A 16,621-nucleotide genomic window follows, 5' to 3' on the forward strand; every position below is an offset into this window, starting at 1 on the left:
GTCTCTCCGTCTGTCCTCTCATCAAAAAATGTGTCGTTATCAACATAGCTAATAAAGTATGGACTATCGATATTATTTCAGTAACAACTACTTTTTTTTAAAGCCATATAGTCGATATAAATACTTGATTTTTTTGGTGGGAGGTGGTGGTATCCTCCCGAAAATAGCAATAAACCTTCCCAGGAACTATGAGAAGCTACACAGTAAAGGAGAACCGTGTCGGTTCAGCGGTTAGTAAGATCCTTCGCTACAGATAAAAAAACATCTTACTACTTTATATGAAAGGATTAAAGTACTAAACCATTTATTTTGGACATATATGCCTGTTCGTAATTAATTGAAAATAAATTGGTTCAAATCTATCAGATACAAACCAATTAATTTCTATCAAATTCAATATCAAATTTAATAGTTACAAAATTTCAAAATATTTTGAACAAATTTGAAAATTATAAGATGTGTAAATTTATTAGATATATTGGATCATGGAAAGAAAACAAAGTGGCAGGTTTCGCCGTATTTGTACAGTAGCTTTTCTCCTATTTCTAGCCCTGCGGGGCCCATACCTAACCCTGCGGGATAATCATTAATACCTAAGCTAACCTAAACTAAAATAACATATCAATAGCTACTATGGAAATGGGAAGAAACCCGCTACTTCGTATTCTTTCCATGATCCAAAAATTTCTTAGTTAATTTTTTATTTAAATACTTTACATAATCTTTTACTGATTTGACCATATAAAAATGGCCAACATTTATATTTTCTGTTTTCAGGCAAGTTTATTTGGAAGGCCTGAAGAGAAGATCAGAAACCTTGAAGCCTCATATTGGAAAATCTGTCAATGTTAATAACATGTGTGTCATCTCTTAATTTCTATTTTAATACATTTTTAGTAGGACCTATAATTATTTAATTTTCTTGGTTTTGAATTTTTCTAAATTCTTTGGGTCCCTCCTAATTTGCAAGGCAATATTTTCCAAAGGTTTTTACTTAATTTATTAGTAGCAACAACTCAAAAGTAGGATAAGTTATGAATCAAACAAACTTTTAAAATCTTGCTTCAGAATTTTAATTTTTATGCCTACCTTTACTTTATTTGAAACTCTTTGTTTAAGAAAGACGTTCTTGACATATTATTTTAGATGCATTAGTTAGTCTTTTGAAGTTTGAAAATTTAGATTTAGATGTAACTATGAAATTATATTACTTTTTAGTTATTTATTTCAAGATTTTATTTATCTGTTATTTTATGCACTAAAATTTATTTAGGTTTATTGTGAATTTCTTTCAATTTTTAGATTAGATTTGACAATATTAGATTTATATATCTATAATACAAAGTAGAATGATGTCTATCCGTCTGTCTGTCTGTCTGTCTGTCTGTCTGTCTATCTGTCTGTCCGTCTGCATGTCCGTCTGTCCGTCCCTTAAGATCTCGGTAACCACTGAACAGATCGGATTCTACTCTTCAGGGAATATACCTATTGGTCCTGTGGTGGTTTTAGGCTATTTTCTTGGGGGTGGGACACCCCCACCCCCCCCCCAAAAAAATGAAAAAAATCCCCCCTCAATTTTTTAAAAATTATTTAAAATTTGTGGTGGCATCTCCAGAGGTAATTATTTTCTTTCTTTAATTACCTCTTGGGGCAAAGCCCCTAGAGGCTAGGGGCGAAGCCGCTAGTATAATAAAAACTAGAATATTTAACTAGTAGAAGAAAGTATTAAATCAGAAATACGAAAGAAAGTATTTTTTCTGAAGAACTTTAAAAGGTGGACATAGATCATTCGTACATTTTTAGAATTTACTCATTAATGCTTATAGATAATCTGGAATTGGCAAGATAAAACAGCTAGCGCACGGTCAGAGAAAACACGAGTGCAATTACATATTTTCGCATGTTATGGATCACTTTGAGATATCTAAACATTATTGGCTATTCCAGATTATTTAAGCTTGTTTTAAGAATGTCCTACCATAAAATTTTTTAGAGTTTTTGAAAAAAAGTCTTTCATAAGTTTTTCTGATTTGATCTGAAAAAAAAATGTTATATTTGTTGACTATAACTGTGATTTTTACAAATAAATTTACACAAATATTTTTTTGTTTTGTTTGGAGTAACTGAGCCATTCTATAATAGGTATTTTTTGTCCAACAGAAAATACAGGGAAATGATGACTTACCAAAACACAAAATTCTCCCCTATGCGTATTAATATTGGACACTAGTATTAATGATTTGTACAACCCAACCAAGATTAATAAAATGTCAAACGAATGAGAGAACGTGTTTATCAAACTTTGGATACCAGAATGTTCCACTTAAGGTTTCAAACACCTCTGGTGAATCGCAGTGAGTGCAACTGATAAAAAGGAAAATCAATTTATATTGGCTAAGGACTAATCTTTCTTAATGTATGGAGAAGCGATAATTAAAGAAAATTACTTCATAATTGTTTATTTAAATATAAAGCGTACAGTCCTCTACCTGTATTAGAAGCTGTAATAAAAAGGGCAGTTTTGAAGATTTTAAAGCTCTCTCTCCGACTGATAAGATTAGTCTCCCACTGCACTGGGACCAAGCATTCAAGGTTGACAGGATAAAAAGATTGTTTGTCGTCTTCTCAACTATCCTTTCTCGAAAATAACAAAATTGTTCCAGCATATTTCTATAAGGTCTACTTATTCACTAAACTTAACCTAACCTAACCCGCTACCGTAGCTCTATAAGTAGCGCAACCGCTCATCGTCGGGGAGGTAATAGGTTCGAATTTCGGCTTAACACCACGTCATAACTAAAGACAGGCGCAACTCATTACCATGCACAGTTAGGACTTCTCAGACAAAGGTCGTGCAAACAAAGTGTTGGTTATCTGCTAGGTGCTATTTAACCTAATAAAAAGTGTTTGGACAGAAAAGGATACATTTGGCTCCACCTGGTTACCCTGGGTTTTTGGACCATGGCGTTTGAGCGTAATGAACAGCATCCCCGCCTGTATGAGGTAATTGAAAGTAATCTAACATAACCAAATCTTTAAAAAATCTAAGGCTTTTATTGAATTCTGGCCTGGGCTAATAGATGTATCAGAGCAGTGCAGTAATAATTTAAATTTGTAACCTGATCTGTTTTAAAACTTTAGTTCTAGTAATGTTAGTTTTGTGAAATGATATTCACTTGAACACATAAAGTGATCTAGGAATATTTATTAAAAGCAAAGCCTCTCAAAAATTTAGGATCGGTCCGTCCGTACGTCTGTACCTTGTTCCATCCGTAATGGATAGCTCTTATTGTTATTTCATACATATCAAAATAAACTTTTTGGATTTAAAACATTGAATGTGCTTCCTTAAACAATTGGATACAATTAAGAAAGAGTAGCAATTTAAGATCAAAGCAGATATAACGTTTGTCTATTTCATTTTCAATAATTTCATAATTTGCTTTAGCAATTAATATAATTTTTAAAGTATTTAATCTTTATGTCTTATCTTACTTATTTGTTTAGGAAATAATGTTTTTGAAATAGTCCTTAAAAATCAAAACCTTGATGAAAAGGAATCGAAGAAACAGGACAATGAACAATTTAAGTTCAGAGTAAGATTCATTCATAACAAGTAATATTGTATTCTAAAGTTGCGCAGCAACAGCCAGTTTATTATTTTAACTATAACAAGGCATATTAAGATTATGTCCAATTTTTAGCTAAGCTGATTAAATCATATTAATACATTAAAAGATAGAAAAAAGGAACAGAAAAGGAGAGACAAAATATAAAAGAAAAAATAGATAAATAGATAGAGAAAAAAAAACAAGGATAACATCATCCGTAAGAAGCCAACACAATTCTATATATTATGAAGAGTAGATTTTCAGTGGTCATAAATCAAGAATACATTTAATGGATAAAAATCATAAAACCTTTTATTTCCACATCTTTTAATATTTTTATTTTTGAAGCATAACTGACAGACCGAGAGACCAAGCAAACTATACACTGGTTGCTCATTGGTTTAGGGAATCTTTTTTTTTAAAAATGCAGTTGTCTATCTTGAATAGCAGTTGAAGAAATTGTATTTCCCCTAAAGCGTTACGAGAGGACGGACAGACAAAGTTAATTATTCAACAACTCTGAATGTCCTTGTTTTGTTTGCAGCGAACCTTCTCTAAACTTTATTATTTAGTTGTGACAGTGAGGATGAATATTACGAGACAAGTTTTGGTTCCGGAATTTGTTCAATTTCAACATCAACTCTTATTCTTCTTGTGTCTTTTCTTTTCCTAGGCATTTAATCAACATTCATTTTTAGGTAGCGACGTTACTTCATAACTGTCATTGTCTGTCGGTCTATATAGGGTATAGCAAATTTGCCATTTCAACATCAACAAACATTCTTTGTCTATAACATTTTTTTAATAGGAAAAAACTTCATAATTGTCTTTGTCTGTCGGTCTTTATGTACATGATCTATAGTTAAAATAATATTAAAATCTAAATACTTTGATACTTAGTTTTAATGACTTTCATTTTACACTCAAAGTGTGTTCTATTAATGCTTGGCTTCCCTCATTCTGTGTGTGTATGTCTGTTACACTACAATGATCTTAACATCTGTTCTATAAATACTCTTTTAGTAGGGAACTTTAACTCAGAATTTATTTGTCATTCTGTTTTTTCATGCAAAGATTATTTGAAATGTTGATTTTATTCTTAAGTTTTGGGACTTTACTCAGCGTTCAGAATCAATTTTGAGGTAGGCATATGATTAGTAAATTATGGGGGTGGAGACTGGAGAGTGCAATTGATTTAAATTAATGAAATAACCCCATACCCATACTACCTCCAAATAGACAAACAGAATACTGTTTAAATTGTTTTAAAATACTGGTTAATTTGCTTCACTAACCCTCTAGAAAAATTAATCTTTATATTATAATTTTATATTCGTGTGAAGATTCATATTAGAAAAATTTTTCATAGCTAAGGAAAATAATGTATTAATGTTGAGTTCCTGTTAAGGGTAAGTGGACTCAACTAAGCAGTACGTCTTATATGTAAAAAAAAACTCACTGTAAAAAGGATTTAGGGAAAGGTTGGGGATTTTGTTCATTGCCATATCACTGTATGTGTAATGAAAGGTTTATTCATCAAATTATTTAGGTTTGTCAAGCAGAAAATGTTCGAATACGAAGAGAAAAGCTGGCTTTAGGGCAGTCAATCAGAGATCTACAGAGCAAGCTTCATGCAGCTGTTCAGGTATAAATATAGCCACCCAATCAGCACCTTTGAACAAATATGAAAACATAAAAAAATATGTCAGCCAGTCAAACGAATATTGACAAACATTTGAATATTTTTTTTTATATGACGTCAAACAGCTTTAGTATAAGATAATTGGACGAAGACCAAAATACATAACTTTTGTATCACTTTTCATTCCTGTGACGTCATATAATGAGGAAGATGAGAGGAGAAATTGGAAGGAAAACCCCTAAAAAAGAGATGAGGAATATGACGTCAAAAGTGGTGTAAAAGTTATGTATTTTGGTCTTTGTCAGATAATTGAAACCAGTGTCCTTTTGACTTAATTATCTAGATATGTTCGCTTATTACATGTTGCCTAGTCGTCATAGGAATCGCCTAAAAACATTTTAATAGAATTTTAAGGAATCATCCTGTAGATTTTTATATCGATAGAACAATTTTAACATGCCCAAATTATCAAAGCTACCCGCTATAGACATACAGGCCGACACTTATTGTATAATTTGTTTATTGATTTTACATCTTGCAGGGAAAGGTTGGTGTGAGTTTGAAGAATGGTCTTGTTCTATCTGCAGCTGAAAGAAAAGAATTACAAGATCTTCGTAAAGAAAATAGGTTTGTCTTCATTTGTAGACCCGGCAGGTTTTCCTGCAAGTTACACTGTTTAGAAACATCATAGAGATCACTTGGAAGTAGCTTACAAGTGGCCAGTTAAGCACTGATAACCTCCCCCTCTTATTTTAAATAGATTGAAAATAAGGTGGTAGTAGTCTTTTTTCTTATGGATAACCCCTGCGCGTGGCCTATACCTGGGTTGTTCTTACCCTGCAGGACTACCCAGTACCAATATAACCTAACCTTACCTGAAGTAATAAACATAACGAAAAATTACCTTATTTTCAATTTCTACAACTGTCTAGCTGTCGGTTTAAAAATCTATACGGTGACTTATATTTTTATTGTCGAATCTACTTTCTAATTGATATGATTGTCAGTCTGACCGTAAGTCTGAATCTTAATGAACTTTACGAAATTGATTAATTTACTCAATTGCATCTTAAAAAAGACTTCTATGTTTCTGTATTTCCCTCTCTAACTAATGATCATCTATTCTTGAATTTACATTCTCAATTTGTATTTGCGTAACATCATGACACATGTATTTGTATACATTAAATGATATTTTCTCGACTGCTATATGATATATTCTTTAATTTTTAATGATTTTTTTAGTTTGTTGCATGGACGACTATCAGAAACAGAAAAGATTCTTGTCGAGACACAACATGAAATTAAGGAGCTGAGGTAATAATTTTAATAAACAAACAATTACGTCAGAGAATGCGAATCAAATTATTGAATTTTAAAATTTTTAAGATGTAATTAACTTTTTTTGTTTATGTTAGCATATGTAGAGTTGACACTTTCCTCAAACTGCTTATCGAGCACTGAAACCCTTACATTATTTTTTTTAACAGATATAAAATATATAAGGGTAGGGTAGTAGTATCCCTGTTATAACATTATATTATAACATGACCTGATCTCAATAGAACAACGAAAACAAAAACTACCCTTTCCTCCTTTTTAAAAATATTTAGTTATTTAGAATTAAAAACATGTATTTTTAGGAATAATCTGATTGAAATTTCTGGTTCCTGGGATTTGTGATGTAGTCTCCATTTTTAATTGTTGTGAAATATGTAATTCAAAGCTAAGGTCACATATACCATTTTTACACAGGAAATTTTATCATATTTTTATTAAGTGGTTCAAAATACCATTTTCCAAACTTTTTTTCTTATAATTAAGATATACAGACAAGATAGTTTCGCCGATCATCATTGTATCATCAATTTATTGTAAATTGTCTTACCTCTTAATAACTTTAAAATGTATAAGAATTTTAACTTTATCCAAAAATTATTGTTGTTACAAATTTAAGTTCAAAGACGACATTTGAAGTTCACTGCATTGTAAACCCTTCCCTCTCTCCTCACCCCTCCCTTTATTATTATTACTACTATAAATCAGCTGATTTAATTCAGTGCAGTGTAAACAGACAATAACACTCAGTAGTTATGTGAACTTGAAATATGTGTCTTGATCGTGTTTTCTGCATTGTTATCAAGTTTTGACCTTCAAATATTTCAACTATTAACATTATATTTAATATATTAAAATTTTCACATAACATCATAAAAAAAGTATTTTTGCCTTATCTATTAGTGAAATATTTTTTGGGCTATTTCAACAAAATTGTAAATTACATTTTAAAATTGTATTTTTGTCAACGTGTACGCAAGTCATCTCAATCTATTTTGCCCATATATTTTTAGCAGCGAAACTACTCTATACCCCACTTTGTCTGCCCGCCAGTCAGTGAGTTCGTAACAAGTTTTTCTCATGATTTTTATGTGCTTTGCTACTTTGGAAGAATGAAATAAGGGGAGGGGGATTTGGTTGTCCTCACATAGGTTTGAGTGAGAAACACTAAAAAGTTGTCTTTATCGTTTGGAAGGTCTTTTTGACATAAAGGAAATACATACATGCAAGTAACATAATTGTTTTTACTATTTAAAAATTATTTTGATTTGTTCACATATCATCTTATAAATTATCTTGATTTATCTAATAAATAAATTGTTTATTATGAAACTGTTAATAAATTTTCAGATGTAAAAACTCCTTCCGAAAATGTTGAGTTTAAGCGGCAAGCTACTTGCAGCCTACTCAATCCTTTGCTTCTTAGAGGCTCTGGCATTCCATGCAATTATGTCGCTTTTACAAGAAATAATTTTTATACAAACTAAAAATCAGGTTAATTTTTTTATTCAATTGATTTACCTACCTAACTTTTTTATTTAGTAAAATTTATTCAAACATTGAAGGCGTTCTCTGCCTTTCTTTAAAATAGCTTTGAACCAATTAACAAAGACAGAACCAAATGATATCTTGAATATTTTTAAGAAATATATATTTTCTTTTTTCATTAATTTGCTCTGAAAGGTGCTTTTTGATACCCATTGCTGTGTTATTATTTTAAAATCTGTGCATTCATTCTAAATGCCTGCAGATGCAAATGTGCCTGGCTAGGGCACTTTGCTTTCAGGAAAGTCAAAATTTAAAAAAAGGTTCAAAAAGACATTTCTCCTTAGAAAAAGTGCTTTACCGTCTATGTTATCTGACATGGAACTTTTTTATTGTTGTAGTAAAAATATTTCAAATATTTTTTATATTGTAGACAATATCTGTATCCAATGACGAGTCTTTTGCTGATGTCACCAAACTTCCAACTTTTTCTGGTCTGACAATGGTTCTGGTCAGCTTCCTGTCTGCAGCTAATGTTATTATTAGGTAATTAGGTTAATAAGGTTAATGCGCATGCAAGTTGTCGGGAAGGTGATTGGTTCGAATCTCTGCCCAAACCATGTTTTGACTAATGAGGTTCAAAAAGCATCTATTATGTGTGTTATATGATCAATAATATTATATTATTGGACGGCTTTAGCTTGCAAAAATGTACAATTTCAAAAAAATTGGTTGTATATAAGTCTTAAAAAGTTTTTTTTTCATATAAATCTTGGTTAATAAAAATGTATTCTCGCCTGCCATTGTTAATTTAGTTTGTGTATCGGCCTATCATTGGTCATTTTTATTGTATGACGTTATTTTTTCTATAGGCACTTTAAAAAGCTTCACAAATCTTTTCTAGCTGATAATTATATTAACATTATGGCCAATATTTTCAAAAACACCTTAAAATAACAGCTTCTTATTTTAACATGAATTAGGTATAATTGATTTGTATTATTTTTTAGTTTTACTTCAACCTTTGGTAATATCTACAGTAGAAAGATGAGTGCAGAGGTGAAGAGTTGTACCGGTGTTCATCTATTCAATGGACTTCTACAAATTTGGAATCTTTTTAAGGAAAAGATATTTAACTTTTAAAATATTAATACCTATTAGAGATAGTTAATCTTTTCAATTTAAACTTAATTCAGTGCAAAATTGTGTCTTTTCATCACTTTTGTTCTCGTGTTTAAGGTTGAGATACATCAATAGAAAGGAAAACTAATTGTGTGCAAAATTTACAGCCTATCTACATTCAGATAAAGCCGAAATAAGACCCCAATACACAATCTAACCATACTCTCATAGTTTCCAATCCTGGCCTGAGAATAGTAGGTGGTGTACCTTTAACCATCCCAATGAATTAATTAGATAGTAAGGTACAGCCAAAGACATCCAAGTGTAGGGGTGGGAGTTGGTGTTTCCCCTACCACCCCAAACTTTTAAAAACTCTCAGTTCACTCCCTTACTAAAAAAGCTTGAACGTCCTTGGGTAATGTAAAACCATGCCAACAATTGAATCTTAATGAGAAAAATATCTTTTGCTACAGGTTCTGTTTCTTATAACTTTGTTGTATAATCAGAGGCTTGAGTCAGTGCCTGTGCTAGGCACTGCTAACTTTATGTCACTCATGATATTTTTTACAGGTACCAATATTTTTTTTGTGTAGCGCAGCTACTCTATATTTAGGGCTAGTTTGTAGGTCGAGAACTAGATACTTAGTTACTTGGATTACTATATTTTCGGTTACCCCACTTTTTCAATATTCATTCTTATCTTCCCCCCTCCCCCTCCCCTTTATTTAAAGAGGTACATTTTTTGTTTGTACGTTAAGATCTCGCTAACAATTGTATTGTTTAATTTCTCTATTTTAGATATGCTTTATAAAGACCCATTGGTAGTTGTAGGCCAATTTATTTTTAAATATGTTGTCGGGTATATGCTGTTTTTGACTCACTTTCTCCCTCCTCAAATACCGAGCCTCTACACATTTAAAAATTAACAAGAATATTTAGAAGAATACTTTTTTATATTCTCTACGCATATCTCTGTATCTTTAGCTGTAAACACAATAAACGTACCTTTACTGACGAACTGTACCAAATTCACAAGAATTTCGCATTTGATAAAAATCTATTTTTCAGTTTACGAGTGTTTGAACGGTGTAATATTACGAGCTATATTAACAAATCTGCAAACAGAAAGTAAAGACAATATTATGTCCAGAGGTGCGGGTCCACTCTATATACCTGTCAATACTCAGGACTACGCGGATAGTGATGACAGTGATACAGAAGTTCTAAAAACTGCGTAGCACAAGTTAGATAAACTTTGTTAATGTGCAATTTAATCATTTGAAATACCTACCTAGTTATTTATCGCGTCGTATTATAGACATGACAGCTTTCTGCAGATATTAAAAAGAAGAATTTTAAGATTAAAATCAGTTTTGTTAGCCCCGAGGTGTAGAAGGCCATGGCTAACAAAACTGGTTAATGATTTTATAATTTTATTTTAATATTCGTGGAAAATTGTATGTAATATGATGCTCTACATGATTTTTTATTATGGCTGAGAACCGGTGCTAATCCAGTGGATATTAATCGGTTCCGAAGCCATATTTCCATCTAAAATATATCTCTATAAAAGGGGGGGGGGGGGGGGGAAATGTGGTGACTCGTCACACGACATACCAGCAATTTTATTTTGGGTGCTACTCCCTTAGTTTTAGAGATAATTGGATGAAATCTTTTGGGCTGGGTCACTAATTACCCCAACTATTGGTATCTTTAAAAAAAAACGGCGGCGGGACCGCCGCTCCCGCCACCCGCCGCCGTTTTCCGCCGCCACCAAAAAAAATTTTTTATTGCATTTCTCGCCGAATTAGGCAATTTGGAATCATTTGAGACCATGTTATTTTTTTCAAAAATTTTTCTCCTTACAAGCAACCCTGCGGGGGGACTCGTTCTATTCTCGTTTATGAACGTATATCTTAAATTCAGTGCTACTCCTGTGCTTTTAAAGATATTGAAACTAAATCTTTTTAGGTAGGTCAGTAAAAAAATATTTGAATAAAAAATGGCGGCGGGACCGCCGCTCCCGCCGTCCGCCGCCGTTTTCCGCCGCCACCTAAAAAAAAATGTATTGCATTTCTCGCCGAATTAGGCAATTTGGAATAATATGAGACAAAGTTATTTTTTTCAAAAATTTCCCCTTACAAGCAACCTTGCTCCCGCCATCCGCCGCCACCGTTTTCCGCCACCGCCCCCCAAAAAATTTGAAAAAATAACATGGTCTCATATGATTCAAAATTGCCTAATTCGGCGAGGAATGCAATAAAAAATTTTTTTTTGGTGGCGGCGCAGGGGTGCTTGTAAGGGGAAAAATTTTTGAAAAAAATAACATGGTCTCAAATGATTCCAAATTGCCTAATTCGGCGAGAAATGCAATAAAAAATTTATTTTGGTGGCGGCGGAAAACGGCGGCGGGCGGCGGGAGCGGCGGTCCCGCCGCTGTTTTTTTTGAAAGATACCAAAACTTGGGGTAATTAGTAACACAATCAAAAAAATTTCATCCAATTATCTCTAAAACTAAGGGAGTAGCATACTGTATTTAAGATATACCTTCATAAACGAAAATTTGAAAAAATTCCAAATTGCCTAATTCGGCGAGAAATGCAATAAAAAAAAAAATTTTGGTGGCGGCGGAAAACGGCGGCGGGCGGCGGGAGCGGCGGTCCCGCCGCCGATTTTTTTTAAAGATACCAATAGTTGGGGTAATTAGTGACCCAGCCCAAAAGATTTCATCCAATTATCTCTAAAACTAAGGGAGTAGCACCCAAAATAAAATTGCTGGTATGTCGTGTGACGAGTCACCACATTTCCCCCCCCCCCCCCTTTAATAAAAACTTCAAGTGGCCAATGATTAAAAATATACCTAGTTTTTGTTAAATTTAGTGATCTGAATATCTTAACTTGTGATAAATGCAACTTTTAAATGTATCTTAATTTTGTTTTTACTTATTTTTATATTTGACAAGTAAAATATTTATGCTATTCATATATCTTGACTTTTAACTACATTGATTATTGCAATCTCAGAGCTTTTATTAATGTTTATTAATTTGTTTAAGTCACTGTATATCATATAATGAAATAAAATTCTTTATAATTGTTATTTTGAATCTCGACCCAAATACTTAAAATGTGAATGATTTAATATTTATATTAATATATATTTTTATAAATATGATTGACATCACTTTAAAAAGTCTTCTTAATAATAAAATTTTAAAACTTTGTATAATTTTCTTTTTATGGATTTGAACACATCCTATTTTGAAAGATTGTTATTACTTTGGTTTATTTTTCGTTTTATCACTTCTTTTTATCTTTTTATTGGCTAATTTTTACACAGCAAGGATGATTATATTCAAAAGTAATAAATAACGAACCTATAAACAAATAGAGCAGATTCTCAATGGTCATAGAAATATTCACTAGAAGTTGCAATCTTTCATATATATCCCTTGAAACAATTTTGAAATAAAGTAGGGTAACGCGGGGTAATTCCGGTCAATTTTTTTCTTCAACTTAAAAAAAAAACATACTTCCCAAAAACTTTTAAGAGTGCAAATGAACGATATGGCAATAACGAAGAAGCCTGTCTTGGTCCCATTAAGATCTTGCAACTAGAAGTCGGTCAAAAATCGGTTTAAAGGGCGGCGGTTGGCCTATACCGGAATAGCCCCACCGGTGGGGCTATTTCGGTCAGTTGACTTTGGGGGGGTGGAACACCCCCTTAAAGTATTTTTTTTTAAATTTTAAACTATGAGTAGAAAGCTGAGGTCATTAGCTTTCTAACAGTACTAGTCGCATGCAGATCAGACAATTTTTTGACAACATTTTCCCCATTTTAAAAAAGTCGGTAAAATCGCAAAAAAAAACATCAATTTTTTTCATGCAAACTTTTTAAAAAAAATCATACTTTTTATTATATGATTAGGTTTTTTTAAGCTTTATACATAAATTAGAGGCAATTTCTGATTCGCAGGTCTTGGAATTTCTTGAAAAAAGTGATTTTTTCCAAAAAAAATTTTAATTTTAAAAATCCTGCCAGTTTTGACAGCAGTTTTTGATACAATTTTTCTTGTCTCAAATTGGCTAGGATTGACCTACAAGGGTGGTTAAGGTGTCTAAAGATGCAAAATTACATGCCTGACAATTAACTCGAAATGATATGGGGTCTAACTCTAATATTTCAACACATTTTATGCAACAGGAATTTTGAAAATGCAAAATTTTGAATATGTACTCTAAATCTTGGAGATAGAACCCATATCCTGGGGAGTTTTTGTTAGGACATGCAAAGAGCTTTCTATAGACACCTTAAACACCTTTCTAGCTTAATCCTAGCCGATTTGACATAAAAAATCCAAACCGCGCAAAAATCGCGAACACCCTCTTATACGAAAAAGATGTAAGAGTTTCATATGGAATTTAAAATCTTCTAGTGGTCTTTCTATTAGACATACCCCTTCTTACATGAGCCAATGCAGCTGATACATCTTCAGGCAAATATTTAAGGCGTTCCTTTGGGTGATATACTCTTCCCATTACTATAAAAATGTGTCTGAAAAATTTTAAATGTCTTTACAATTTGAAAAGCTTAGGCAACAAAACATGACATAATACAAGCAGTAAAATGACTAATAATGTACATCTAACAACAGGCAAGGGAAGGTTAAAGCCTTTGTCATGCATTGAGGTTGTTCATGCTTCCAGATCACCTGAAAAAAAGTTAGGGTATTATAAATTTATAAATACAGTAATAAAAAAAAGTAAAAAAAGTGACCGGAATAGACCATATTTTTGAGACGAAAAAAAAATTATGAAAAAATCAAGTTAGAACAACGCCTCCAATTGCAAACGATAAATCAATGCCATATCTTTCATTTTACAAAAACCCGCGGGTCAATAGGACTTACCATTTTTTCACAATTTTAGGTTGAACATGGCCTATTTTGAAATTTTTTTTTTGCAAATTTTTTGGAACTTTTTGAGGGCAAAAAAATCATAGAAGGAGTGATCTGACAAAAATTTGCTGAAGTAAGAAATGAAAGTATAGGCAATAAACTACAACTTTGCTTTTCTGAAGATCTCTCGCAAACGTTTAGAACACCGTTAAAAAACGGTTTTAAAAAAGTTAGTCGAGTGACCGGAATTAGACCCCCCTACCGCATTTACCCCGCGTTACCCTAGTAATGTTTTTGTCTAAAACTAAAAATCTCGGAAAATTCAGGTCTGAGTTGATTGTAACTTTAAGGATAGTTTTATAAATATTTTTGGATTGTTTTGGCCTTTATTTAAACTCCTTCTTCCTTCTCTAGAGATTATGGACAAAGAAACCAGTATGATAGAATATAGCTGAATGATTAAATAGGTCGTCGTGTTTGATATTCAAAATAAATATTTCAAACAATTCTATTGCCCAGTGAATGTGATTCTTACAAACAATTCTAAGAGAAAATTTCTCCACAACCCTCTTACCTTATTTCTCCCTATTCTTACCCACATCCCTTCAGCTACATAAAAAAACAAGTTACGCCAGCAATATATTTAATTTTCGGCAATTTCAAATGGAATTAATTGGCTTTATTGCCAACCAGCGACCGTTTTAATGTGTTGATGAGGGTATGGAGAAGGGGTGAAAAGAATATCCCTCCTCCCACACCATTTTTTTCATGAGGCAGTTGGTTCGTTAATCTCCTAGTTACGTATTGGCAAACATGTTTTGGATTAGTTAAGATCCTAAAACCAATATATTTGATTTAAAATAAAAGATATTTTTCATAAGAATTTATTTAATTTTATAAATAATATATAATTATCAATAATGTAACAATTTGGCATTGTGCCGTTTAATCAGAAAATAAATATGTTTAATCTTAATAACAATGTCAAATTTTCTTTTAAAATATTTATATTGAACTTTATTTTATTGTACCTTATTTTAAAAATCGGTGAAAATGTACATACTTATATTATTTTTTTTTGTATGTGTAAAATTGAAAACCCGCAACAAGGTTTAAAGATTTGTTTATTTTGAATAGAATAGTTCTTTTTAATTATTAATTGACAAATGGTTGGTAGAGCAATCAGAAATAAATGTTTTACAATTTAAGAACTTCTGACTCCTGATCTGAGTTCTGATTTGTTTGCCTGGTGTCTGACTTCTAAGCACATTCTAAATACAAGTTTTTCGTTATTGGTTGATAAAAAAAGCTGTCACCGTATGAGACAAAGGCTTAAAACAATAATTATCATCTTTTTATTTATAGGAACTGTAAAAATCATGAAAACCTGGATACAAGGGTTTATTAAAATGTAGATCAGAATAGAATCCCAAGTTTTAAAATGAAGCTCTATTTTTTGCAGGCTTAAACGATGGGTACTCTCATGGTTAGTAAAAAATAGCAGTTTCCAAACTTTAAAACCAACAATCTTAATCTACAGAAGGGCGTCGTGGCTCAGTGGTAACACACTGAGCTACGGTGATGCGAGTTCGAGTTCAATTCTCCATGTGTTGACTTGAATTTCTCATTCGCAATGATGATCACGCAACTTCCCCTGGTTGTGTTAGAAGGGGATTACTGAGTAAGTTTGGATACTCAATAGTCAAATACATAATATCAGTACTACCCTTATCCCAAGCTCCTCTGCGGAAAGTGTCATTCATTACGGTGACTTATTTTGGGACACCTGCCATACTCGGTGAGGGTGAGGTAATAATGAGAAGCTCTCATGAGACAGCGGGTCAAGTCATAATGTGCTTGAACTTGGAGCTTGATAGCCCTAGTGGCTAGACAAAAGTGTCTTAGCCTACTCCATGACTACTTAGGCCGAAACTCTAAGAAACTATGTCTAATCAATCTACAGAAGGGGCTATTTTGTTCATTATCATTTAGTATGTACACAAACTTATCGTTGATTGTCCTGTACCTCAAGATTTTTGGTTAAAATATTTGTGACCAATCTACGCACCCTCCTAGCAGAATTATGTCTGATAATACAGGGATCAAAAAGGGTAAGACAATGGTCGATAGATTTATGTATATTTCCACTGTTAATTCACAAAATTACCCTTTCTGTGGATTATAATTAGTTGTTGAAATGTTTGGACAATCAACTTAATAAAGCAACCAATTAAAATTATTTGATTTCCCAAAGTTGTAAAGCCAACGAATAAAAAAACTTTGGAGGCTAGTGTAATAAACAGCCTATAGTCCCCTCTCTCTCTGAAAATACTACCTGCAGCAATCAGAAGAATGATGTTTCAGATCTATATCAGAAAATCTGCTCTTGACTGGTTCCTGGATCTCATCCACAATTATTTCTCCTTGGTATCTCAACTAAAATATATAAATGGTTTTAGTTACGAAGCTACTCTATATATGTTTTGTCATTCCGTTCACCTAACGCTTGTAAATTGGACTGTATC

General features: G+C 32.3%; 4 protein-coding genes across 18 annotated transcripts in view; 3 read left to right on the forward strand and 1 right to left on the reverse strand.

The window, feature by feature from the left end:
- LOC145322209 (uncharacterized) overlaps nucleotides 1–2,100 on the forward strand; it is a 52,821-nt gene extending 50,721 nt beyond the window's left edge. Inside the window, exon 25 of the mRNA XM_080164056.1 lies at nucleotides 778–2,100. Within this exon, the coding sequence (XP_080020182.1) occupies nucleotides 778–874 (97 nt within the window). The 3' untranslated portion in view covers nucleotides 875–2,100. The remainder of the gene's footprint in view (nucleotides 1–777) is intronic.
- LOC145322210 (chitooligosaccharidolytic beta-N-acetylglucosaminidase-like) overlaps nucleotides 1–16,621 on the forward strand; it is a 145,618-nt gene that overhangs the window by 8,131 nt on the left and 120,866 nt on the right. The window lies entirely within an intron of this gene.
- On the forward strand, nucleotides 3,502–7,942 carry LOC145322211 (uncharacterized). Its single transcript, XM_080164067.1, has 7 exons — nucleotides 3,502–3,596; nucleotides 4,184–4,284; nucleotides 4,716–4,753; nucleotides 5,161–5,256; nucleotides 5,795–5,880; nucleotides 6,499–6,570; nucleotides 6,897–7,942. The coding sequence occupies exons 1-7, from the start codon at nucleotides 3,550–3,552 to the stop codon at nucleotides 6,934–6,936; spliced, it is 480 nt and encodes a 159-aa protein (XP_080020193.1). The 5' UTR covers nucleotides 3,502–3,549; the 3' UTR covers nucleotides 6,937–7,942.
- LOC145322208 (uncharacterized) overlaps nucleotides 14,965–16,621 on the reverse strand; it is a 71,592-nt gene continuing 69,935 nt past the window's right edge. Inside the window, exons 34-35 of the mRNA XM_080164055.1 lie at nucleotides 16,432–16,532; nucleotides 14,965–15,367 (exon numbers count right to left, since the gene is read on the reverse strand). Coding sequence (XP_080020181.1) covers nucleotides 15,301–15,367; nucleotides 16,432–16,532 — 168 coding nt within the window. The 3' untranslated portion in view covers nucleotides 14,965–15,300. The remainder of the gene's footprint in view (nucleotides 15,368–16,431; nucleotides 16,533–16,621) is intronic.

This window comes from Acartia tonsa, chromosome 6, assembly GCF_053477335.1.
Source record: "Acartia tonsa isolate MP-2025a chromosome 6, ASM5347733v1, whole genome shotgun sequence".
Taxonomy (NCBI): domain Eukaryota; kingdom Metazoa; phylum Arthropoda; class Copepoda; order Calanoida; family Acartiidae; genus Acartia; species Acartia tonsa.

Coding starts and splice junctions, on each gene's coding strand:
- LOC145322211 (XM_080164067.1), top strand. CDS start 3,550: ATGAAAAGGAATCGAAGAAACAGGACAATGAACAATTTAAGTTCAGA. Junction 4,285..4,715: donor TGTGTCTTTTCTTTTCCTAG/GCATTTAATCAA, acceptor TTTATTCTTAAG/TTTTGGGACTTTACTCAGCG. Junction 5,257..5,794: donor AGCTTCATGCAGCTGTTCAG/GTATAAATATAG, acceptor TACATCTTGCAG/GGAAAGGTTGGTGTGAGTTT.